The 27,916-nt window shown below is 37.5% G+C and overlaps 1 protein-coding gene across 3 annotated transcripts; it reads right to left on the bottom strand.

The window, feature by feature from the left end:
* RHBDD1 (rhomboid domain containing 1) lies at positions 1–26,535 on the bottom strand. Of its 3 annotated transcripts, none has more exons than XM_059855296.1 (7): positions 26,453–26,535; positions 20,159–20,677; positions 18,736–18,868; positions 15,358–15,446; positions 13,730–13,780; positions 9,133–9,255; positions 1–309 (listed from the first exon to the last, which is right to left on the bottom strand). In XM_059855296.1, the coding sequence occupies exons 2-7, from the start codon at positions 20,589–20,591 to the stop codon at positions 197–199; spliced, it is 942 nt and encodes a 313-aa protein (XP_059711279.1). In that variant the 5' UTR covers positions 20,592–20,677; positions 26,453–26,535; the 3' UTR covers positions 1–196. The 3 variants fall into 3 exon arrangements, with proteins under 3 accessions (XP_059711279.1, XP_059711280.1, XP_059711277.1); XM_059855297.1 differs by lacking the exon at positions 26,453–26,535 and adding an exon at positions 23,483–23,951; XM_059855294.1 differs by lacking the exon at positions 26,453–26,535 and adding an exon at positions 21,447–21,763.
* Positions 26,536–27,916: the final 1,381 nt, after the last annotated feature.

The following is a 27,916-nucleotide window of genomic DNA, read 5'->3' as shown; positions in this document are numbered from 1 at the left end:
TTTATTCTTATCTCACATTTTTTTATTTAAGTTCCAACTTTGAGTCTGAACTCACAAAATCCTATGCAGTTTTGCAACAAGTAGTAAAAATAATGGAAAAATATTATAAATTATTCTGTAAATTACAGATTACAATAAATCTGTAAATATTTTGGTAAGTCTGAATAGCACTTTACATCAACACCTGCCAACTTCATCATCTGTCAAACCTACGAAGCCTTCGCCTTCTCATGTCCTCTTCTGAGTTCTCAGGTGGGAACCAAAACCCATAAGGTCGTTGCCCATAATTGTGTGTTCCTCCACCAAAATCTACAAGACACAATGAAAAACAACTGCTATTATGGTCTGTAATAGGAGAAAAATGCACATATATCCTGTAAGCCAAAGCGTCGCAACACAAAGGAGACAGGGAATTGAATGTTTTCAATTCTGATGGTTTCAGGGCAATTACAACGTCCAGAAACTGCTCTGAAAGACAGTCAAATAAAAAGAAAAACCAAAACCAGAAAACTCCCCCAAACAATAAAGCTACCACCACCCAAAAAACCACCCCAACCCAACAACAAAACCAAACCAAACAATGAACCACAACAAAAAGAACATCAAACAAGTATTAACCCATTAAGAATAACAAGTATTAACAAGTATTCACATTTTTCACGATCCCTGCTTTATACAGTAAACTCCAGAATGTTAAACTATTTCAGTGTCCTCAGCAGTTGCTTCTGGTAAAAGCAGCTTTTGTGTTTGCTTTTAGTACCGAGTCCAACATGTGCAGACCCACAGCAGATGCGCACACAGCTCCCACCCCCAGCTGGCAGCAGTTTCACAAGGGAAGGACACATGGCAGCCCTACCATTCCAAGGGCAAGCAAAATAATCTGAGCAGCAAGAGCACACCCAGCCCCTCTGGGCCCTGGCACCCCGAGGAGCCAGGACTGGCCCTTCCAGCAGCTCTCCAGAATTCACATTGAGGCACATGGCAAAGGAACAACGCAAGGCTTGGTAACACACAGCAGCTCAGCTGAGGGGTTCTGGGAAACAAAATCAGAGTCTGCTTTCTGAGCAGAATTACAGTGTTAAGGACAAGCAAATTTGCTTTAAAGGTAATAAAACCTTTGTAACATTCAGCATTTCTTAAGCTTTCACCTGGCCACATAGGGTTAAAACTGCATCGTAATGCTGTAGTTTAATAACTCATTTTTAAATCAGCATAATTAAACTACTTGCATTTTTTAAAAAATTCTTTCCAGTAGTGAAATTGTTAACTAAATAGCAAAATTTCTTATAAAAACCTTTATTTTTCTATACAGCATCCCAGATTAATTTTTATTTAAGAAAACAGATACCCCTCACCAGTTAAGACAATTCTTTGCATAGTCCCCATAAAATATGCTCAACACTTCAAATATACACGTGCTTTAATAATCACTAGTAATAGAATGAGGTGTTATAAAAAAGATGAAAAATGCTTTTATATATTGACCCAAAAATAGAAGGCTAGACAATATATTTTGACAAGCTTTAGGCTGAAGAAAAGATCTTTTTTTACATCAAACAATATGGTGAACAGCAAAGTCTGGATGTTTTAAATAAATGTATTTGTATCTGCATGTAGATATTTAAATTATGCTGCTACCTAAAATAGTTCCCTGACACCTTTTTTCTTTTAATTACTGCAGAAATATTAATGAAATAACACCTTCATCTTATCAAAATATTTATAAGCCACAGTGTTCAGAAATGGTAATTAGGCCACTGCTACTACTGAAACACCACCTGACATCTGTGCAAGAAACCAACACAGGCTTTTCAACACATCAGCAAAAACAAATTAAAGACTAATGGAATCTAAGACTGCATTCAAAGGACACAAAAAACTGCAACAACACTGGGTGATAGACAAAACCAAAGGATATAGTACAATAAACTTAGAACAAAACATTAATCCTCCCATGGCATATTTTATAAATTTATTGTGAACTAGAACAGCATTCTGTGAATACAGAAGACTGAGACCCCCATCCCTATCCTGTCACTCTGAGTAGGAGCTTCTTTTGTTCCTTAAGTTCACAATTAAAGCACTATGGAGCAGAAGAAAATCACTGTAATAGCAACAGATGTAACTACATCTGTATTAATGCAATGCCACAGAAGTGTTACATCAAACATTCTCACTTGATTTTTTTCTCTTCTCTGAAGTTATGACCTTATTTTTAGGTTAGATAATAGAATTTGCAAGACAGTCTCTGTAAGACTGAGGAGGAATAGATCAAGCTACCAAACTCTTAAAATCTCACTAGTAGAAATATGTAATTAGGTCTGGTAAGAGGAGTGTAGAAAATAAATAGCAGAGATATCACAAAGCAGTATGTCTGTATTTCTTTTTCATGCCAACTTTAGTTGTGGTAAAGAACAATCTCGAACATTTCAGTTGAACAGCTTACCATTTTCAGTATCACCATCTGTCCTGGCACTACTGAACATGGTATCCATACAAGAACCAAACCATACCAACACTTGAATACCCATACAAAGAACAGACACTTTGCATTTCTACAAAAACTCTAACTTCTGGAGAGGCTTTGCTGTAGAAGATAATCACAGACAGCAGTAATCTCTTCTGAACCCAGCAAGGACCACACAGCTAACCAGACAGCTCTGATCTGGATATTTGATCAAATGTCATAACAACTTCTAACACTTCCTTGGCTTTCATTTATACCAGTTTTATATAAATAATCTCTTCCATAAATAGTATAGCCCTGCTAACTATGTTATAACCACAGAATATAATTAAAGTTTACTAACCAGGTCCTGGGTGTGCTACAGATCACATAGAGTGTAATATATTGAACACCTGACTTGCCTTGCTTTTTAATGCAAAAATACCAGTGTTTAAAGCATTCTATTTAAGAATATGGGAGTTATCTTAATTTATAAAAATCCTTTTTTTTTTTTTTCCACAGATACAACGAGGTTGGAAGAGACCTTTGAGATCATGGAGTCCAACCTATGATCCAACACCCCTTGTCAGGCAGACTCTGGCACTGAATGCCACATCCAGCCTTTTCTTAAACACCTCCAGGGACAGTGACTCTACAACCTCCCTGCACAGCTCATTCCAAGGTAGTTTTGATGCATTTGGAGGTAGAAGCAGCAAACTGGAGGACAGCAAGAAGCCAGAGTAAAAAGCCCAGTATTGCTTTACTCACTTCATCTCTTCCAGCCAATGAATAGTCAAGTCTTTAGGTCTAATCAATTATTATTATGATTTACTGAGTTGTACAGAGAATTTTAAGGAAAGGCAGTGCAGGCATATTTCCTCCTTTCATACTTTAGCAGGACTAGGAGGCTTCCAGAAAGAGCTGGGACACACAAAACATAGCAACCTTTCCACTGTTTTGTTTCACTAGAAGTCAGACAGAAACTACAACTGAATAAAAAAACATAAAATGTCAAAACTGTTTTTATTCTTTCCTGTCCTTCCCTCTGCAAAATGCAAGCATGCTGTACAGTCTGAGAGCTTTGGCTTTTAGTACTTATCACTGCCCCATTTTTTCCTGCTCAGCTCCAAGTAGACCACATTCATTAGTCTTTGCTATTGTTTATAACACAGCCCTTTCAGTTTCTGTCAACGTATGAAAAGAATTTTGTCAAGCTATGAAGCAAACTATTCTTCCTGGTGCTGAGGTCAGTATGTCTCATCTACAGACTTGAACATAAACTGGTGAAGAAGACTGATGGAATTAACTACTGTTTCTGTGCTATGCTTTGGAACAGCTGACAAATGAAAAATCAAATTAGCAGGGAAGAAGCTGAGGGAAATGAGTTTCGAAGGAAAGTAACATACAATGAATCCAGACATAGCTGGATTGTTACAAGAGCAAGCCAGAACAATCTTGAACAGTCTCTGTCTCTCTCTTGTTTTTAAAAGGAGATGGTAAAATTGAGAAATACACAAAACCATTCTCTCCCCAAAAGTCTGATAATTTGTTTTGGTTAGGAGAGGAGATGGCTAAAGACTTAATCTTTAATCCCTTCATACTTAAGGATTTTTACATTTATTTTCATCATGCTTCAAAATCTCATCTTTCAGTATCAGTATCACCAAAATAAACTCTTTTTGAAGTAACAATTTGTTAAAAGCACACTGGTAACATTTTTAGAAAGCATCAATCACTGCCGTATAAGCCAAAATCTTACTGCACACTCAGATCATCCATTTACTACAAATAATCAATGCTACCATGCAGAAGTAAGAGGATAGAGACCAATGCTGGACTTGATGCTCTTCTGCAAAGAATTAACGAAATTAGTTTTACAGCTACCATTTAGCTGGATACTGAAATATCTAGCTGGATACTCCAGGAAAGATGGCATAAAATAATCTCACTGCATTTCCCAACCATTTAATAATTCTCCAGATGTTAATTCACCTAAAACAAGGCCAAACTCATTATTAACTGAAAATGGTTGATAGATTAAATTCATTATGTCTTTCTTTCCCAAGTACTGAAAGGAATTTACTAACTAACTCAAAAAACCCTACATAAACATGTCAGCCCCTAGGCTAAGACAGACTGACAGCTATTCCTCTCCTGAGTAGTAAGAAAGCTATGAATAACTTCTGTTAGAAGAATAATTTCAGGTGGGCTGTATATTTATCATAATGTAGTAGAAGTATTTTGTTCAGCTGCAAATAGCAAGGTATGCTTTTCCTTAGAAAATGATTAATTTATTCAGTCAGGCATAAAAAAAAAAAAAAAAAAAAGAGTTCATTTCAGAACATAATTTTTTTAATGGTCCCAATGAAAAAAAGTAAGCTATATACATAATCTATAGAATGAATCCACTGATAAACTAAAGTTAAAATAGTAAATTATAGGTAAATCTAAAATTAGGACTATTCACTGACCTTAGTTTACCAGTAAAAATTCCCAGACTAAGTTTGTTAACATTTGCAAGAATCTTACAACATGAAAAACCACTTTGCTTTCCCGTTACTGCATTTCTGCTTGCGTAACAAAGACCCACAGCAACAAAGGAACTCTGAACAATATCCCTTTGCCAGTGCCAAGCCTGAGACACCCAGATGGATGGAGGGAGATACCAATACATACCACTGGAGCCACTCCCCAGCAGCTCCCACTTTCTCCAAGGGTAAGGGATGCTTTTGTGCAGCCCACACACAGCTCCTGCTAATGATGCCCACAGCTGGGAAGCAGAAGTGCTGTTCTCCAGCAAGGTGACGCTGCCAAACCCACTGTGAAAGGAATAACTTTTGTTCCTTTATGAACAAGTTACTGAGGGAAATAAATATTTCCAGAAATGACTGAAATCAGATAAAAGATTCCCATTTGTATCACTGGGTCTTGGATCAAAACACCAAAAGGTCTCCACCTCCATATGCAAACCATGCTTTTAAAATGGGTGTAATGTGAATATGAATGCAAACCATCTTTAGCAACATCCAAGATTGAACATTTTTTAGCATTTTCGTCCTATTTTAATTGTCTTCAGCAGTTGCAAGAAGCAATTGCAAGAAGGAAAAATCCAAATGAATTGGGAGTACTTGCAAGTGTAGTTGCATACTTAGGAACTCCCAGGAAAAAACACTCAACATTCTGTATCCATTTCAGCAAGAAAATCTGAATAAATTCTTATCGCAAAATCCATTATAGCAATAGTAAGATCCTATGTCACTTATTGCCTAAAAAGCCAAGAAAGCCAACCCTTTAGGCAGTATTTCCAAAAATCCCTCCTTTGCAGAGCTGGTCTTTACCCCACAGTATTTCAGAGGTGCTAACTGGTTCTGCTACTGGTTTGAAAGAGAAATTCATGGTGAAAGGTTCAGGGGGTTAATTTAACTCTTATGGTGAACTTTGATCACCGTTGTAAAGAGAATCAAGAGTTTTTTTTTTTTAATTTTCAGCAAACCTCTTATCCTCCATCAACCACTGTATGTATGAAGAGACAGATGGAAGAAAATTCATTAAATATTTCTAAAATCATTCTGACTATGCTTCTTGTTGTAAGTGGTCTGCTTCTTACACGGGTACTGAAACCTTCTGTGTGGAAATAAGAATTCATTGATTCATTTTCCCAGAAATTTGCTAAAGAAAGTGCTGCTGATTAGATGGTAGAGCACAGCTACAGTTTTAGAAAGGTATTTAGAACATGAAGTCTGCTCAATGGGTTTTCCAAGAGGCGTATTGGGTACCACAAAAAAAAAGAAAAAACCAAAAGGAAATCCATCACAAAAGTTGCATCTAATTCTCAAAGCCTAAATCCTAGCATATGATTTCATGAAATATATTTTAATCTGAAACAATGCACTGCATATTTAAGCACATAATCTGTTTTAAGGTATTTCTACAGAAAACCACCATATTCAAGTGCAATGACTGGCATTTCTATAATTGCTGAAAGAACAGATAACACTGGAAATAAAATACACAGCGTTTCTCCAGTTTCCTCTGGAGAAATATTCTTATATTACAGCCTTCCATGGGCTGGCAAATTTCAAAGACTCCAGTAAAACATCCTGTCTCAGTAGCAACAAACACATGAGGGAACCCTTCCAGGGAACAGGTAAGCCAGATGCCCAGGTATTTCCTAACTGCTCCAAATGACTGACTAACCAATACATGGCCATCTAAAAGCTTTTGAGTGGAGAGGTATTTATTGGTTTAGTTTTAAATCAAAAGCAATGAAATGCAGAGACAGTTCATGATAAAATGTAAGAGGAATGTCTATACCTGATACTTGTAGGTATTTCTCTTCAATCACAAACTATGAAGATTATCACCTCCATGTTTAAAAAGCTTAGTCTTTTGTGGAGAAACACCAGCTTGCAAAGGATTCTTAACATTATTGACATTGAAAGTCAGACACTTAGAAGTTCAACTCACAAAAAACCCCAACACCCACCACAACAAAAATCCAAATGCACATCCCACACTGATCAAGATATTTCTTCTGAGCAGAACAACAAACACACAATAGATCAGAGACCTGGTTATACTGGGGTTACATTAAGGGTGGCTGGTAAACCAGTATTCAACAAAAATGTCAGCCATATAGTTGAACTTCATAGTAAAAGGAGAGTAAATATCAAAGGGTATGACTTTTTTAAATCCAAAATTATTTTTTTAAGTAAAGGAAGAGTTATTGAAATTTAAAACAAATATAAAATTATGAGACTAACAATAAAATTTCAAAAAACAATCCCAAAACAAACAAAACCAACAAACTCTGGAGAGAAAATGAATTAATGCTGTTTAAATGGTTTCTTGTTTGAGGCAACAACAGAACTACAACTGAGAACAGAACAAACATAAGTGGCAACTCCTTTCAGCAAAGGGACCTAAATCACTAAACTAGTTTGGCAGTCTTAAACTGATGCCTCCACAGATCTCAAAGAAGCCTAGCAATTTCTTTTCTTGCAGTAGACTCTAATTACTATTATTATAGCAATTTCCAGGATGTTGCATAAAAATAGATCTGCAGTTCAGGAATGCCTGAATGTGGAACAAACAGAAATGCTGTATGTTTAGGGTGGGTTTAGATAACCCATATATGAGTTTAGTGAACAGCATCTACTGAGCTCAACTTCAATGCATGGCTTAATAAAAATTAGTTTTCAGTTGTGGACAACAGCTGATATCAGAAAATTCTGTGTTATGTCATTAATTCTTTTATTAGCTCAGCAAGATACTATCACATCAATTTATAGGGGTGGATCAACATTCTATATCCATAATAGCATATTTTGTGGCCTAGAAGTCATAATAAATGTACTTGTCCAAATAAGGATGAAAAAGATATTATTAATCAATTGAAATTATTGGAGTACTTTGTTGTCCAAGTTACAGAGCAGCTGTGATGCTTTAAATGTCATAGTTGGGGAAAAAAATTAATAAAAGAGCCCGAAATTGATTGTGGTACCTGCTATTACAACCTATTTCAAATTATTTTATGTAATTTTTTGTCATGTTAAGTACCTGTTTCATCATCCATGTAATTGCAAGAATCTCTGAATGTTCATGCTTTAGGGAAAATGCATAGTGTTCAAAGGATAGTGCTCATTCTAGCTAATTATTTTTCAAACTGACAGGGAAGAATATCCTAATTGCCCATTAGCACAGTAAATTTCATAGTAAATTTCATCTCTTCCTTTGTGTCCCTGAAACAGGTGTGATCAGTGACATGCTCTGTATCATGTTCTTTCTGAAACAAGACATCTGCCTATAGGCAAACTGAACCATTATACAGCTTGTTTAAGGAAGCATTTTAAGAGCTCAAATCTTAGGTCTCACTTGTCCAAACTAAAGTGTTCCAGCAGGCAGGAGAAAGAGGTGCAAAATAAAGCAAGATCCCTACATATGTGATCACACCAAATTCTACTGGAAACAATATATGACAATACCTTTACCTGCTTCACTCGCCTGTGAGGCTTAAAAACTGTAACCAGCACTGAAACCTGGCACTACCAGAGTGTTAAGAAATGCTGCTTTTGGCAGGGAGGTTCAAACTGAATTTTGGTTTGCCACAGCAATCTACTAGTAAGGTACTAGTGAAATTCATTCTTGTCTTTCATCAAAGGACATTCTCCAAAGAAACACATTCCCTCTTAGAGCACAAAACTTACCTTTGTTCAAAAACACAAGCAGATAAAAAATACATCTTACCTGAAGTGTTGGAGATTATTTAAGGCTACAAATGAAAGTTGCAGATGTTTCACGGTGATATATGTAAGTTTTTAAAGTGCATACTGTCTACTTATTTATATTATAATCTTATCACTTTTCATATTCTGTTTTCTTGATAGTTTCAAAAAACTAAACAAAAATGGCTCATTCTTTCAAGTAACATTTCCAAATGCTTAATATTAAAAGCTTTGAAGGATTTTTTTCTCAAACTCAATGTTAAAACTTATGCAAAATATCATCCTAAAAAGACAGTAAAATAGACAATACCCCTTACAACAAAGCATATTTTATATCAGTTCCTTCCCAAAATTACAAGATACGTCCAAAAAAAAGTCATGAGGAATACATCTTATTTCCCTCCTAAGTCCCTTTCAGTATGAATCATAACTTAAGAGATAAAAATGCAATAAAATTCCTACCTCTTTCATTAAGACTGTTTAGCACTGCCCTTTCAAGCTGTTCTTCTTCAGTGAGCCCACCTGTATAGTCAAAGTAGCTCCTTGGAGTTCTGTATTGATAATCTGGATAATAGCCATAATACTCTGTAAAATGAATCAAAAAATAAAATAAATTGCTGCTACTCAGCAAGTGTGAAATCAGATATTATTTTCTTGCTATCTTTCTTCCACAAATTGTTTTAATTTAGGAAAGAAAAAAATTATTAGGGTTCAATTACTTATACAATATATGCCATGAATTAACTTCTAATTTACAAAGCCACAGCACAGTAACAGGAGGGGAAAAAAAAAAAAAGAGAAAAAAGATGGACCAAACATCTCAATTTTTTCTAACTGTTAAAAGTAAGTGTCATAGAATTGCTATTACAAAGAAGTTTCACACAAAAATTGAAAGACAGTTTCTTTCATCTCCTTTTAACATTTAGTTGTCAATATCTGGAGACCTTACTGCTATTACCAGAACACAAACCAGGTACTGTTCAGGCTTTTTCTCCCCACCTCTCTTCCCCTTTCCCCCAGGGCCCATAAAACAATGTCATCATAAATTCCAGTCATCTTTGGACCTAGAAGAAGTCACAGGAAAAGATTCCTACAAATTCCTGCAGTGCTGTACTGAGCTCATGTTGTGCTCTGGCACAGCTAAACCTGCCCTGCAAAAAGCCAGCACAGCACAGATCTCATCAGTGTCCCACTTGCTGCTGCTGCTGCACTGCTGACAAACCTCTCTGGCCTTTGCACAGCTGGCCAAAACCAAGAACAGGCCATCACCCACCCAAACACATGGGATTCAAAAGGAAAAAATTACTTGGCTAGAAAATTGAGCAACACTCTCTTCCTGCTAACAACACAATCTGATCTTGACTGAGCACAGAAAACCTAAGCTAAGAAAAATTATGGAAAAAAGTCACACTTTTCAACTGAGGAAAACTATGCAGAAAAGTTCAATTTTTCTATTCCATTTCTGTATTTTCAAAATACAAAGCTTTTGTGATGTGTTCATTTCCAGAGAGCTGAACAAGGGATTTTGAAGAACCAAAGTAAAGAAAGGTTGCCAGTTTCTTCCATCTGAGAGAAAATTATACAAAGTTTTTTCAAAATGAGAAAAGTGGAAATATTTTTGTATTAAACAAGTACGGCAGGCCTTTTTCTTCAGATCATTAGCATCAATGATAGTCTTGTGTTCTCTCATTGGTTTTATCAATTCCAGGTGAAACTTGTGAAGTTTCTGTTGTTAATAACAAATAGAGATGACTAAGTGAGGACAAATAAATACTTTCTATTTAAAAATTATCTTGCTAAAGAAAAATATCCTAAGCTCTAGAATCTTAAGTCAAATAAAACCAGCAATATTCTGTCTTGAAAGTTATACAGAAAAAGCAGGAAAAACTCAACAGAGTGACTGCACAATGTTCTACATAGAATTATATATATTCCTCTGTATTTGCAAATATCCAAACATTGACTTTATATATACATGTAAACATACACAGTGCACACACACATTCTGTCTTTTTCCAGTTCTTTCTTGTCTTGGAACACAACTGACATTGGAAGATTTTTCCTACACCTGCAGTGAAATCTGACTGAGGGACAGCATTTAGCTGTTATGTCTGTACACTCCCCTCATTCTCCTCTGCTTTATGTTAATCTGAATAAACATTTTCTCAGCTATAAATTTATTTTCTGGAGGCTTCAAAACTACATGCATGAAGAGTGTAAAAATCCTCCTACTAAAAGCATGAAATTATCTGATAAAAGCAAAAGGATGCTGTATTTTAGGTTTGTTCTATTGCTGTAGTTTTTTCTATGTTTTATGTTTCACACTGCCAGCAAGTTCTAAGTGCTCAAAAAGCCATAATATTTTATTTTAAGATGAGACACAGTTTGGTAACACTGACATGTTCAAGGTGTTCCTATTAATCAAAATAAATGTCCTAATACTTTATTCATGAACTGCACTTAGAGAAAACCTAATTCAGCTACTAAATACTAAATGTGCTAAAATTACACTTAAAACCTTTTTTCTTTCAAAGCTGTTTCCTTGTGCTCTGACCATAGGCTCATCTATTTTTCTACTTAAATTGGTATTTAAAGGCACATAGTAATAAATCAGCAATGCCAGAAAGTGAAAAACTAATCAAGATATGCATCATTAGCCTATGACACTAGAGACAGTTTTCTTCATTCACAGATGGCCAAATTTATTCCATACATCATACACCAAGCAAAAGGTTAAATCTTCCATTAAGAGTTCTGCAAATAGGATGAAAGACAATTACAAAGTATATGAACAGGGAATGAATGTAACAAATATATATTTTCTTAACTGCAGTTGTAAGTCATTTTATACAAATGAATTTAGTACAAAGAAAAAATTAAATGGTTATATCTAAAGGCAAATTTGGAAGACAGGATAATTCAGGTTAACTCTCTCCATCTCCCCTCTGCCCAAAAGAACTCAAAGTAACAGCATTTGAGGACTGCTAAAAAAAAAAAAAACCCACAAAAAAAAATCCCAGACTTCCTTGCTGTCAGCATACCACAGCATTTTTTCCCCTCCCCATCATGGCAGATCTACTACATGAAATCTCTTCCATTTTCCCTACTTGAAAAGAGCTGGAAAAGCAAACAGAAAGGGGTGTTGAGAATCTCTGCTGCTCCCTCCACAAGGGTGGTCTCATACACCCACCCAAGCTCCCAGCAGCTGGTGTTTGTACAGGAGCTGTAATAGATCAGAGAGTTTAAATGTCAAGTACAAATTCTTATCTTCATTAGCTATTAAAGGACTTTTTCCAAAATAAATCTTTTGAGTTTCCATCCACCCTGCTGTTCTGAGATACTGGAGGAAGGTTCAGTGTCTGTGAGCTGCTGGGCTGGGCAGCACGTGTACCTGGATGAGCACCTGCCCCTGGGCTGGGACTGCCAGAATGGGAACAGGTCACTTGTGCTTGCTGCACATGCTGCCTTCACCTCTCATTTCACTTCACAGTACTAATTGTTTTATTTCTTTAGAAATAAACAATTCTGGCCTTTAGATCAAATGTTTTGTGACCTGAGAGTAAATGAGAGTAATGAAAATCCTGGGTAAATATACTTTTAAGTTGGAACAATCCCTGTTGCTGAAGAAAACAAGCTAAGATCTTTTGTTTAGGAATTACAAAACAGATGTTTCAAAAATACTTAAGGGCCCAGAATCCTGCTTGTGGGGACTATTTAATGTAATAATAAAATTGGAGATAGATCATGGAAGGCAAAGTCCATCAGGGAGAATAAAAGTAGCTATAAACTTGGCTCAAAGTAAGCACATCTCAATTATAAAAGACTACACAAAATAAAAAACCCTGCCTGACAAAACATCAGAGAACAGTAAGAATGATCAAACGTATGAAATAGTTTCCTTATAAGCAACCAGAAAGACTCCAACTTTCTCAGTGGAAGGAAAAGACAGCCATTGTGAGTACAGGACTGAAGTCTAAAAAAGCACTAAGGAAAGAAGTACATAAAGAATGAAGGTTTAGTCTCCCTCCCCAAATAAGAATTAATATGCATAAAATGAAATTAGCTGTTACCAGGTTTAAGCCAAACCAAAAAATGACAGATTCTAAAGCAGGAAACAAACTGTGAGTCTTTTCTGATGATGTAGGTGTTGAAAGTGTTCATGTCGATTCAAAGAGCTTTTGACAAATTGATGGAAGAAGGATCTACCACAGGCTATTAAAGACAAAATCCTCCTATAAAACTTTCTGCTGAGAACATCTTTAAGCCACAAGCCACTGCACACTGGCAGATATCTGAGAGAGTTATCACTATGCATTTATCCTGTTCTTCCAGCAGATGCCTAGGAAAGAGCATAAATCACTGCAGGAGGTAAGAGATGCCAGGATATGCATCCCTTAGCTCAAATCCAACACCCAGAGCCCTTCTCCCAGCCTCTCCCGGCCCTCACAGACAAGGACTCCACCTATTATCTCTGTACACTCCACAGGCAATGATTCAATGCTCTGCAGGAGAGGTGAATCAAATGAGCTCCCCTCGTGTGCCAGCATTCCAACCATCCATCTATAAACTGAAGATGGCCTAAATTCAGTCTGCTGAGGAGGGGCCTTCTGCACATAAATTACTTCATTTACAGAGAGGGTTCAAAGGAAGAAGATCCTTGTTAGAAGGGAAAAACCACCCTAGAATGGAACAGATAAATTTGCCAGACAAGGGCATATTTACCAAGGTCCAAAAGGCTGCTTTCAGTAGACACAATTTCCCCACTGCTACACCTTGTGCAAGAGGGATGATATTTCCCTGAGGTAGCATTTTAGGAAGTCACGACCTTAATTTGAGGCTTAAGCCTCTTGTACAAAATCCATCCACACACTTTCCTGAAGAGGAAAGGTGAGACATGCCCAGAGAAGTAATATAAGTTTAGCAAGTATACGTGTGCAGAATATTTTGTATACTCTGTATGTTTCCATTTACATTGCTCTCCTATAGGTTCTCTCATCATTAGCAGAAACTGTTTTTAAAGCTGGAATAAGTTTTTGATTAAGTGGACAAGAGTACTTACCTGAATAGTAGTCCCTTGGTCTGTCAGGCTCAGTGAAGAAAGAAATGCCCGCTAAATAAAAGAATAATGCATATACTGTTAGAATAATCATATTTTCTTTATAGAATACAAAATTCAAATTTAAAGTACCCTTTCTTTAAGAGGAAATCAGTCATGGGTAGCTGTGGATTGTTTTGGCATCAGTGAGAGAATATACTATTGCAAGCTTGTATGTTATTCCAGATTTTATAGTAGAGTGCCATGCTCAAGCAACAGATTCATGTAGACTAGAAAATAAGCAAACCAACCTATGATGCTCTTCCAGAACACATAATGAACAATTTTTCTACTGAGAGTATTCATTAGTAACAATGTTTAATGCACAAGAAACTGAGGACTGGAGCAACACTGCGTTATTCCTGCTTTGCTACACAGGAGAAAAAGAACGCTTGTGAACTGAATGCTTCCTGCAGCTGTCAGTCACACAGAACCTGCACAGCAGCCAGAGCAGGTTTCACTAACAGTACTGTGGGGTTATCACTGAATCCCAGACAAAGTCATTGGAAGGGACCTCAGAAGATCCCCAGTTCAATTCCTAACCCTAACCAGAGCAGGGTTAGGGAGGAGATCAGGGCAGGTTACCCAGGCAGGGCTGCATCTTGCCAAGTCCAGGGCTGGATGCCCGCCTGTTCCATAGGGATCAGGTAGCTCCCCCGTGGCACAGCATCATGCAAGGTTAACCTTTAACTAACGGGACACCTGACGTCTGTTCCTCCAGCAAGGCAGGAAAGCTGATGCTCTGGTGTCCTTCTTTTCCTTCCAGCTGCTGAACATACATGACCTATAGACTATCCCCAAACTGTGATCAAAGCCCCAGTGAGAGCACACACCTTTGAACAATTAATTCCCCACTGTACAAACACCATATCCATGTTCAATTTGATGGAACAGTCATGAATAAAGTAATCAACCTATCAAGTAGTCAGACAAAAAAAGTCAAACATTCTGCCAACCAACCCCAGCACAGCTGCTGTGTTGGGGCTTAGACTTCCAGTTAAAACACTGACATTTATGGGATTGTAAATTTAAAGGTTTGAGGGGCTGTATTCAAAACAATTGTTAAGACTAAAGATGTCTAAAGCTATAATCTTTTTTAGAAAATAATTATTACTGCAATACGAAAAGCTGTAATAATACATCATTGGACAGCTCGAGAAATCCAGCAATCATTTCTAAAGCATCCCACCACCTTTTTCAAACCAGAGACTTCCATTAGAATCAACTTAACAGTAGAAATCAAGATGGAAACGTTTGGTTCTGACATATGTTTATGGCTTCACCACACTTGACTTGAAGTGACATTTTCATTGAAAGATTATACTCTAAATAAATAAATACTTAAAAAGAAGAGTAAAAGTTTTTCTCTAAGCAAAAATATCTGAAAGTCACATTTATTCTTAATTGTTCTTATCCATATTTAAGAAAAAAATTGAATTTTTTCTTCTGCACCCACTTGAATAAAATAAGCACATCTTTAATTGTCTAAAAACTTGCTGGAATGGGCTGAGTTTCTATATGCAAGGCTTAACGAATTTTAATACTAAAAATGTTCCTTATGCATATTTTGTAAATTCAACAAAATTATATACCTGCACAGGCTCGCATGATCTTCTTCAGAGGTCCCATAGTGTACATCAATCCAACAAGAATCCCTGACAGATGCCCAGCGAAAGAAGTCCTAGAAAATAAAAAAATCTTGTGAGTAGTGGAAAGGGAGACTTTTTTTGGTAGGGATACAAAATGGAGAGTGTAGAACTAGTTGTAAAGATAAAGTCTCTGAGACTCCCCAGAGAAAGTCCCCGAGTGAGACCAAGCACAGAGACATTACCTGCCTGCAAGGTTATAAGAACAAGTTTTCTTTCTTTGTAACTACCTTAAAATTGGGAGTTACGAAGTTACAGAAAAGTATTTAACAAATATCCTGAGAAGCTAATTGGAGAGATCATTTAAGTTGTCACAGAATATCATTACCTAAAAGCATTTAAAGACTTACTAACCGAGTAAACTTGTTTTAAGCTTTAGAAAAGTTACATTGTAATGTCTGGGTAGATCTTACCAAAACCATGTACATTTCTGAGTGAAAGCACAAACACAATACTTTCTACTGCACTATCCATGCAATCCTACAATTAGTCTGAAAGAAGCATGAATGCAGATCCACTGCAATCTTTGTAATACACTTTCTTCAAAATTAAAGGAACAATTGAAATGCTGAGATCCAAATTCTTTTCTATGCATACCAACAATTTCTTTAAAAAATATCATTACCATTTGTATACAGAAGGAAAAGGCTCTGGAGTCTTTTGAGAAATCAAACCAGAAGCACATGTTTACAGTGAATCAGGAGATTTGCTCCAGTTATTGACATGACTATGGGGTACTCTATAAATTCAAAAATAAATTTTCAGCATTCAAGTTAAGAGTTAAACTCTTGTGTTTAAACATAGATTAAGAAAAAATTTGCTGAATTCAATCAAGTGTAAACACTAGATGCAAATTTTTCACCTCTATTACCAAGTTACAGGAGCCAATACACTCAACATTAAAATTTCCTCGTATGTGCAATTAGAAATAACTCATTTATACCGATTGTCAAAAAAATTAAATAATACAAGCTAAAATGAGCTTTTTTTTCCTTTATAAAGTAGAAATTAAACCTCTGCTTAATGTACCAAGTGTAATGTTTGCATCAATTTTTACATTCAGGTCAGTGATCTACAGGATCACAGATGATGGCACAAGCGCTCAAGCCAAGACACCTTCCAGGCATCAGTGATGAAAGGAGACAGAAAAATGCACGTGTCACTAGAGGGAGGTAAAGATCAAGTCTAAATTCACTCTTTTGCCACCTACTTAACCTGAAGCTTGTATCCTACCATGGAGAGCCGCAGTTCTCTCTTGCTGATAATCAACAACTCTCTAGAGAGTAACACATAAATGCTGATGTGAAAATTTATAGATAAAAGGTAGTTACCAAAACAAAGTATCTATAAGGAACTAATTTTCCAAACAGATTTTCTGGAACAGATTTTCCAAATTTATGAAAAATGCATGCCTGACTTGGAAAATGTCTGACCTCAGAAAATCAAAAATACTTAAAAATCACCTACTCTAGAAATCACCAACATGATATTGGTTCACCTAAGACTTAAGATATCTGCTCAATTCTGGAAGAGGCACAAATTAAACAGAAAGTAACTTTTCACATGTCTGTTCTTCCATTAAACAAATAATCCCAAAGATCACTAAGCAAAGCCTGCATCTCAATATTCTTTATGGAAGATGAAGATTAGAAGGATACAGAATGCACTTGAAAACTTTTCCAAACCAAAAACATTAATGAGAACAAAAATAATAAGATGTCAGTAAACTCCTAAATCCTCTCCCAGCACACAAAGGCAGGTCCAAATTTATTGTATAAGCTTTCTAACTGGGCAGAATTCTGCCCCAATTACTGACCTCTTATCTATTCAAAATTAAATATGCAATTTGGTTTACAAAAGGAACCAGTTAAACATAGACTTCAAATATTATAACCTGCCCTGAGCACACAGACGAGCATGTAAGAGCAATGCTGTGAGAGAGAGAATTGCTATGGGTCATTGCAAGGCAGTTGGCAGTTACTAATTAAACATGTGTTCTAGGATATGAATTTCTGGAGATCACTACTTGTTTTCTGAAGCCCTCATTATCATTTAAGTGCTGTGAAATTGCTCTCTGTAGAGGTCACTGTAGAAGTTTAGATGAGGCAGCAATCTAAACTTCCATGAAATTACAAAATATTTTTTTTATATTATTTCTGGACTTGCTATCCACTCTCTACCCAAAGACATTTCTACAGTAAAGCAACTGAAAAAGAACAGCACACAATGTCTGAAATCATGTTTTTCCTCTCCCATAAACAGTAGGATATGGTTTTACTTCATACATAACGCCCTTCCACTATTCTTTAATTTAAAACACTATTGTTAAATATATCACCAAATAAAACCTATGTTCAGCTAAAACAACAGTTTATGTTTTTCAGAGAAAATGTTTTTAATGTACCAAAAGCTTTACTTTTATATTTGTAGCAATGCCATGCAGCTCACAAACAAAACTGCTTTTGGGCAGAGCACTCTTCTGTCTTTAATCCTCACTGCAGTTAATTGAGCAGCCAGGCATAAAGCTATAAAACCAGTGCTTAACCTAAGCAATATCTGAATTCTCCTTCTGCACTAGGAAATGTTCTATCAGTTATATAATAGTATCAGACAAGGAATATCTCAGTATTGCTGAACTCTTTATTTTAAATCTTTCTGAAAAAGAGAAACTGTACATAAACTGTGATTTGATAGTTCATAGGTTTTGTGTATGTACTTTGCATATATTCAGCAATGTGATTCACAGTTACAAAATATTACATAGGGAAATTACCCATTTGCAAACAGGACTACAACAATCAACTGCCAAAGAAGAGCAAGGTTCTCCCAGAGGTGGGGGCAGATGAACTGTGCTGGCACAGAGCACCCAGGGAAACTGAGGGAGACGACCATCAGCACTGCAGGACACTGACAAAACTGGCAGAATACTGTATGATAGTCTGATCATAAATCAGAGGAGTAACTAAGCCAGAGTGGTCTAGGACAGAAATGGCAAGCAAACAGTGCAATGCTGCTCAGCTAATGAAGCCATTGGCACTATGGTGGAGTAGTTTAGCTACCTCGTTGAAAAGGCACAGCCCTTTTCCTTGTCCATCAACTTTTGTTATCCTCTCTCAAATACTCAATTACACCTGCTGGGAACAGTATTTCAGGTTTTTGATTTGAGATGTACTTAAAACAGAGGGTTTTAAGGAAAAAGCAGACTGCAGGCCCAACACTGCACTGGGATACCAGCTAACACTACTCACACTTCAAGAGACATTTCAAACTACTCCAGATAGCCCAGATCCCTTCTCCTTTCCTTGATATATTAAATGTACTTACCCTGGGGAGATTAAATGAATAGCCACCAGCTCCACCCAACAAGCATATTTACTGGATATGGGCAATCCAAAGACACTGCTCACTCTTCCTGGGTTGTAATAGTTGTTCAGAACTTTCAAAGCAAACAAGACTCCTGCAAACAAGAAGAAATCACATGAAGAGAGAAATACTTGTGCACAAATAATAAAGAAACGCAAACAATTGAAGTACCATGGAGTTTCAAAGCACCATGAAGCACATTGCTGCATGCCAGAACAGTTCTGTTCTTTCAGTGATACTTTTCAGTGACTTAAAAAAAAAAGATACAAAAACTGCATATTTGTATAACAGCCAAATCTAAGCTGCTTTTTATTGTGCCTGCTCACTGTAGCTATTCAGGTGTTCAAAACAATACAAACATCATTTTAAATGGGAGTTCTAGTTGAAATAATTAACAAAATTAGTGAACTCAAAAAAATGTTCTGTGACTTGAGAAAAGCCTCTACTGAGAACAAGACAAACAAATATGTGTAAAGCTCAACAGTAGGTTCAAATTCTGAATTAATGGAAAATCATCTTACACATACTCCAGAATCACTTGTTTCTGAAAAAAAAAAAGTAGATAAATCACTTCTAATCACAGTAAATAGTATTAATTTCTAACTGACTGCAATTGTTTTATCATGCAACTGCCAGCCAATACAATGGAATGAATTCAGAGAACTTATTGGAAGTGTTTATGAAAAAGTCCCTCTCAAGAGAAAGCTCAAAATGGTCTAAGCAACTTTCTTAAAGGCTGACAAAGAAGGCTTGCCTTCTAAGGTTAGGTCCCAAGGACAGCAAGGAAATCCCCTACTTATCTAGAAATGCAGGGCTATTTTTCTACTTGACTGCAGATTTTTTAAGAGGAGTTTACTGACTTGAAAATGATCTGCTAAAGGAGGAGACAAGACCATTACTGGAAGGGAGATGACCAAAATCAGGTGTTTGTATGTTGCCAGCAGATGGAAATATAGGAGAGTCCCTCCAAAGACAGGCAAGAGTAATTTTAAACTGACAGGCTTTTCGAGAAGCCACCTAAGGATCATCATTGAAATGCTTACACAACATCTGAAAACCAAAGAGTTCAGACTTCAATTAACCAGCAATATTAAACAGAAAACACAGTTCTACCAGGATGATATTTTCATGTTCCAGGTAAAGTCCCTGCTGGTCATAAGAACATGACCAGAATTACTTTATGTTCATGCCCATAGGACATGCTTTAAATTTAAAAATAGGATAAGCACACTGATGTACTGATGTGACACTCATACATATACACAGATGTACACCTATGCTCTTTCTGCAATTAACATTTATTGTTAACAATAACAGTTATTGTTACATAGCAAATATACAGACTAATTTTACACATGTAAATTGGACCAACACTGTGTCTTACCTGAAAAACCTACACCACAATTCATTTCATAAGAAGGATCATCCAGAATTATCACAAGCAGGACTTCCAGCACCATGTAAACTACTCCAATCAGTACTGAAAATACTGCAATTATGTAGGCAAACCATATGCTCTTCAGCTTTCTTTCCAGCATTATGCCTTTCCAAAGCATGGAAATCATGTTATAATACAAATGCCAATCATCTGCATGGTGGAAAGGAGCAAGCAGCAAACGCTGCCAGTTCTTTCTCTGGACAGCTTCATTGACACTGAGACAAACTTCAGACAGTGGTCTCAAAGGATTCAGAAAGAGAAAAATATTCAGTACAAGTACCCCAAGGGTAACAGAAGGAATGTTCTGGAGTCCAACTTGAGAAATTTGATAAAGCAGCAAAAGCAGTCCAGCACTGACTCCTCTTTGCCTTCGTTCCATAGTTACTTCTTATTCAAAGAAATGTGAAGATTATTTCAATTTCCAGTCTTTTGTTCAATTTCGAAACCATACAAGTTTTGGAAATTCTAAAAGAAAAAAGAAAACTTGTTATGCACATATTGCAGTGTTTTGAAGCTCGTCACTGTTTTTTTGAGTTTTTAAACACAAAAAAAATCATTAAGGTAATCAACTGAGACCTTTTATATATCAGAACAAAAATTCAAGTGAGGAAAAAAAAATCAGAATTTGTAAACCAATACAAAACACAAATAAAAGAGATTTATACAGGTAATCCAGACAAGCATTGAGAGAAAAAGCAGTCTGCAACTTCTGTTTCACATCCTTCAACAGGGTGTACTTAATCCATTACTTAGGTATTCTGGACATGTTTTCATTAATTCTGATTCAGTCATAATAATTTGGATTTCAGGGAAGAAAACAGTTCAAAATTCTTTTCTAGAGTGTCAGTTTCCAGGATTCCTATCTTTGCTACATATTCAATTTTTTTTAATGACCCTTTTTCCAACTTTTACAAATATTCAAAACAAGCTAAGCTTGAAAACTAAGAGTTACAATTTTTACAAAAGGAACAGAGATACAGCTAAGTACTCCTAGATGCAATTTGAAAATTCTCACTGCTTTCCTAAGGATGAGAATAAAGAGTTTAGTTTAGAAGTAAGCGATGGAGAAAAGAAAACTATGGGGGAAATCATATACAAAACCAGCATAAAAAAATTTAAGAGTTGTAACAAAATTTTCATCTTTGCCTTATTTATGCCAGAGAACCCCAGGAGATTAAAGAGGGCTACAGAAACAGATCTGGCTAGAAACAGATTTGCTCTGACAGGAACTGACCAGAGAGGAAGCTGCACGGGATAACCCAGCACAGGGGCTGTGAGCGTGGAACCACCGGCAGAAGACAGGAAGATTCCCAGGATTTCAAGCTGGTTTCGAGGGCTACCCCAGCTTGGCCAATCCTGCTTCACCTCTGAAAACTCTGCAAGGTGGCCCAACCACAGCACAGCCTCTCCTCCCCTCCAGGGTGTCCCTTTGCAGAGCCACTGAAGACACACAACACATTATTCCACACAGAAGTATCAGTTATGTAGAACCAGCAAAATACAATTCCTCTTCAAAACTCTGCCACCAGGTTTCAAATGAAACCACCTGAAATAATGAGATATATACAAAAGTCTCATTTCAACACCCCATTAACCTTCTTTTTAGTATACATAAAGTTAATATACTAATTTTTTATTTAAATGCCTTTCCAATTAATACAAAATTATTCATCTTCAACATTTTCATTAGATAAACAAGCAACAATCTAATTCTTCTAGAGGACAGGAAGAAAAATGGCACATTTATAAAGGACAGCTCAAGTTGCAAAATTTAACCTTCCCCATTATGTCTGTTAGGATTCACTAATTTCGCATTTTTACAGACCATTCTCATGCCTGCAAACACTTCACTAAATATGTTTATTCAGGTATTCAGAGTATTCTTAATAATTTGATTGGGTAGCATTCCACAAAGTGAGTGAGCAGATGGAAAGGAAAAGCACCTCTGGATGATGTTATCCTGTAACAGCAAAAGGAGCTGGGAGACCTGCACAGGGTGGAACCTCAAGGACAACCAGCGAGGGGCCAGGCTACCTTCTCTGCTTATCCTGAAGTGAGGGAAGCACACAGTTCCATGCTAGTTCACACACAGAATTAATTAGTGCCACTTCTTATAATTATTTTTTTAGTCTCTGTATTTCTGTTTAAATCACATTTATATATATTACAGCAATTTAAGAGAAGAAAAACCAAATTGGTTGTGGTTTTTTATCCCTAAAATGACTGCAGTAAACCAGAATGCATGTAAAATGTATTTGCTACATTACAATGAAACTGACTACATTTTCCCCAGGTTATTATCTTGGAAATGCTACATGATGGCTGAGCCTAGCCCAAAACAGAGTGAAAACAACAGAAACATGCTTTATACCATGCCTCTTGAACATGTAGCTTCCTACTCTGGTGCCTTCTAAAACAAGTGTCTCCTGATCACAATTTAACTGCCACAGCTGTAAAGAGAGACCACAGCTGTAGCCCTAACAAAGCTCAAATGAACAAACTTGTTAAACTGCAAATTGGTCATTGCAGGTAATTATATTATCAGTCTTTGACTTTAAAGTCAACATTACCAAAAAAATAGTTAATCCAAAGTTTAATCAATGTCATTCTCTTTTTCCACACTAGCTCTGATATCAGGTACCCCAACACCTCCCAATATACTTATAATCTTCTGCCCAGACCTCTGGCTTTTCTTGTACCACATGCACAGTTAATCTTTTTCATCACAAAACAGCAGACACAAAACCTGTTAGAATTTGAAAGTGAACATCCTTTAAATGCAAGTTATGAGGAAACATCAAAATCTTGCCATACCATGTTGTTCAAATTGTCAGTCTTGTGTTTTAAAGTTCCCATCTCTGCTTCTGATACCCTTAAATTCCCACTTTAAGTACTTTCAACACCCGTGCACCTAAGAAAAGAAAGCCTCATGCAGCACATAGCCAGATAATAATCATGGAACAGGATTAGGAATGTTTTCCATCATGATTTCAGCAGCACTGGTTATCATAAACCATTCCCATTACTAGGAGCAACCAAAAATGTCAGCCAAAAGACATTTGTGTTTGAGTTAAAGGAAAAAAGATCCCAGACAGAGAACAGCAGTTATTTGAGAGCCTCCTTAATGCAACTCCCTTAAAACATATAGAGCTTTCAACTGTTTGAACATTCCTCCTCCTCCTCTGTTCATTAAAAGTCTAATGAGGTTTGAAACAATGAAATACTTTTTTTCCTTTTTCTTTTTTTTTTTTTTGAAAACATGCCACCTACCTCAGAATGTACAAATTTCCAGAACAGACTAGAAAGAGACATTTGTCTTGCATCCAGGCTGCCACGTGTCTGCATTTTTGTCGCCTACTCAAGATAAATGTCTGAACTAAATATTCTTGGAATTTGTTTGTTTGTTTCATACTAAGCAAGTCAAAGCATTTTACTGTGACAAACCCCCTCACTCACTTGGCAACCATAAAATATTATGACTTCACATTACAAAAAAAATAATGTAATAAAGTAAATATTTTAGTAAATATCAGTTAAAATGAAATGTTCTACTGTCTTTTCCTATAGCTGTAATTTGAATTTAGAGGAAAAGAAACTCCCTGTGCCCTTGCTCCTCCTAAGACAGACATAACTACCCTGAAATTTTGATTTATGTCTATGCAAAACCAAATACACTGGAAAAAAATGTGTGCATTCAGCCTACGTGTTCAGATTAGTGCTAGACCAATGTCAAAACCTCTTGAAACATGAAGGGTGAGTATCAGATCCCAAGCACAAAGCATTCCACAATAAAGATTAAGCCTCAACAAGCCCACACCACTTGTCTGTGAAGATACAGTCTCAGGACACAAAGGCTTCTCCAGGTAAAGCAGAAACAGTGCTTTTAGGGCAAAAGAGAAGGGCAAAGGAAGCAGGAACCAACTGTAAACACTTCGACTGTGGCCCTCAAACTTTGGAAAGAGGTGGGGAAAATGCCTAACAGAAAAAACAACCAATGCAAGGAAAAATAAACTAAAAATTTGAAACATAATGAATCATCCTGTTTATATTTAATAAGTATGCAAGGAGAAGGTCAGCCACAAGCTGTCAGCTACAATAAGCTTTGAAATGTCCAGTCAACTACATAGTTCATAGCATAGACAAGGTTCTGACTTCATTATAAAATTAATTACTTCATAAAGAACAACTTCTGGATTCATCAGATGTGCCTTTAAATGGATTTCCTTCACAAAGGAATACTGAATGGCGAACTCAAAAGACATAGCATTTCAGAATTTGGTGACAGAAGTCACACATCTGCAATAAAAATGTTTTAAAGCAATTTAAACTCCCTTACTGAGACAATTCAAAGTTAAATATTAACGTTCAATGACTTCCTAAATGGCTACATCAATGTCTTTTTTTATTATGCAACATTTTAAATTTCATTCAAAGTTTTCTGTGAGAATAAAGAAGTTCTTTTGCCTCTTATATCTGCTTCAGCATGAAAACTGAAAATCTTTTATAGATTTTTAATCCTCTTAGGTACCACTAAAGGAGGAAGTCCTTAACAAAATAAGCTTTTAAACTAAAAACTTCACCTTAAAACTGAAATTGTGTTCTGAAGGGTGTAACCATTACTGTTCACAAGAAAATATACACATGTTAAACAATTCATGCCAAGAATCATTTTAACCACCTTATCCTAAAATAAACGAGACAGCTTTCACAGGAAAGAACCCAAGGGACTAGGTCATATCTCTCTCATAACAGACAGCAATTAGTAACTGCCTTTCAAAACACCAGGATACATCTACACTAATTGAAGTTGGAGAAGTGAAATAGTCATAAATATTTAATATCACTGTACTTATAAAGGAAAGAGGATGTCACAGCTTAAAATAAAAATACATCAAAACAACAGTGAACTTCAGATTAGGCCACAGCTGAGTTTTAACTTCACAGATATTTAACTCAGGGTCAGGGATTTGGGGTTTGTTGTTTGTTTTTTTTCCCCACTCAATTGCAATTGTTACAAGAGTACAATGTTATAACTGGGTAATCATACTAAAAGAGCATCCTCCTTTATCTGAAGAACTTTTTAATATTACGAAAAATTAAACCATCAAAGACTGCCTGACAACACTTCAGAAATGTGAAGCACAACAGCTCTCACAATTTTGGCATTCCTTGATAGCTTTGAGGGAAAATTTGTCTGCAGTGCGTAAGAGAAAGGAAGAACAGGAAACACACTTTCTGAAGAAATCCATTTTAAATAGTACTGGTTAAATAAACAATTCAGAAACACATGCTTCCTGTTACTACCGTTATACTACTGTTGTCAACACCTCCAGTCTATGTCAATAAAAACCAGTTCCAGGAGAACATCACTGTGCTATTTCAGGAAATCAAACCAGCTCAGGTATTGTTAATTACATTTTACAGACACCTGAATTACTCAAACTCGGTGTTTAACAACTGTAAGAAAGCTTACCAAACGCAGACAAGATATACCTGCCTTTGCTTCTTCTTCGATACAGCTGCAAGTTATATGCAGTTTTTGGGGGTAGGTTTTTTTGTTTTGTAGTATCAACAAAGAAAGGGATAAAGTTGTGGCGAGTTATTGATTTTTTTAAGAAGCTGTTTCTAGTTTAGAAAAGTTCTAGTTTATAATTTATAAAAAAACACCACTGTAGAAAATGGGGAGAACGAAAGCAGTAAGCCCAAAGTGGGGCGGCCGTGAGGAGCACGGCTCATGTGCACCTGTGGCTGCGGATAAGCCCCGCGGGCTCCCGACACCCGGCTCCTCCTGCGCACCACAGCGCGCCCGGGAACCGAGTCCACAGGCACGACGCTGGGTGTGTGTATAAAGATAATGGCTGTGAAACAGCGAAATATCGGCGATTCGACTTCTCAGGCCGAAGCCGAACTTCTTCACCTCCATAATTCCCACCACTCCTTGCAGCGGCGAGAAGGAACGAAGCGCGGCGGAGGGAAACCTCCTACAAAGCGCAGCTTGGGGCCAGCTTACAGAGCCCAGGCCCCGCTTGTCGGGGCTCGCACTCTCTGCAGGGCGGGGCTCCCCGGGTGTGGGCCGCGCCCCTCACGGCCGGGGGGCCGCTCTCCGCCGGGAGGCGGCGGCAAAGGCAAGACAGGAGGAGGGCAGGAGAGCAGAATAGGAGAGCACAGCAGGAGGAGCCGCGCAGGGACGAGGAGGAGGTGGCGACGGCGGCTCCAGCATCCCCCCGCCCCTGCACTCACGTTCTCCGGCGGCGGCAGCACCCGGAACCTTGCGCCGCCCCGCGTGACCCGCGGCCGCCACTCCGCGGCGAGGGGCGCGGCCCCGGCCCCGCCCGGGGAACGCGCCGCGCATGCGCTGGGGCCGCCCCGCCCCAGGGGCGCTGTGCGCGGGCGGGCTGAGGGCGGAGGGCGGAGGCGGGAAAGCTGAGGCGGCGGCTCGGGGCGGGTATTGGCCGCTGGCACTGCCCACTATTAAAATACATAATCAGGTTTTCTTTGAGAGCATTTTCCTGCACATGCAAAACAGTAACTGGTTCTGTAAGTTTAGTAGTTCGAGGACCTTTTCCCAAGCGTTAAAAGCAATTAGATGAAGACATTGCAGAATCACAGAATCAACAAGGTTGGAAAAGACCGCTGAGATCATTAAATTCAACCTAGGACTAAATACTACCGTGTTAAACGGACCATGGCACTCAGTGCCACGTCCAGTCTTTTTTTAAACACCTCCAGGGGTGATGACTCCACCTGGGCAGCCCATTTCACTGTCTAATCACCCTTTCTGTGAAGAATTCCATCCTAATGTCTAAACTAAACCTCCCCTGGTGCAGCTAAAGACTGCATTAGTTTCACTTTTGTAGAGTACTAGTCACTGGTGTCACTGTATTATTCCCCAGGTTTGACACAGATATCCAGACTATGAGCTTTTTTATTAATATTCAGTAGGGAATACACTGGGCAAATTATAAGTGCCTGAAATAACAGGTTCTCATATAAATGTTGGCGAGCTGATGGTGCTCGATATGTGACTAGAAATGAATCATACGAACCCCATAGCCAAAGCTACATGTAAGCCGCCTGATTTTGCTGTCGTTTATGTGGCACTCAGGTTTCATAGAACATTTTGGCAACTCGTACAAGTATGTCATACAATTTATAAGAAAATTGCATTCTGCCCTTCCAAAAACAGCACACAGCTCAGCAGACTGGCAGGCATGAAAGGGGCTGAATTCCTAGAAACAGGGTGGAGATCAAGTTAAAGGAGCAGGCTTTGCCAAAACAAGCAACTTCAGCATAGTCCTCGCTTCCAAGAACGAACAGAAGCCAAAAGAGGCGGGCAAGGCTCAGTGTGTGCCACCATTTAGACACATTACCTTAAGCTCCTTACTTTTGGCACATTTAGATCTGTTACCTCAATTAATGCTAATCATAATAATTCATCGAAATCACACGATGTGGGAGTTAAAAGTGCCTGAACTGATAGATTTTTTTTTTACCATACACTAGGTTTTCTACAACTGGCACCATTTCCTGTAACAGCATACTCCATTTTCAGGCAACAATAACTTCAGTCCATAATTCTTAAAGATACCATATTTCTTGCCTCAATACAGGCCCAGATCTTATTACTGGATGTACAAGTCCTGAGGCTGTGACTCCTTTCTGGGACCTAGAAGATTGTAGTTCCCTTCGTGGGTCAATCTGAGC

Source organism: Haemorhous mexicanus, chromosome 10 (assembly GCF_027477595.1).
Source record: "Haemorhous mexicanus isolate bHaeMex1 chromosome 10, bHaeMex1.pri, whole genome shotgun sequence".
NCBI classification, from domain to species: domain Eukaryota; kingdom Metazoa; phylum Chordata; class Aves; order Passeriformes; family Fringillidae; genus Haemorhous; species Haemorhous mexicanus.
Note: the sequence above shows the minus strand (reverse complement) of the source record. Positions and strands in the feature narration are given on the sequence as shown.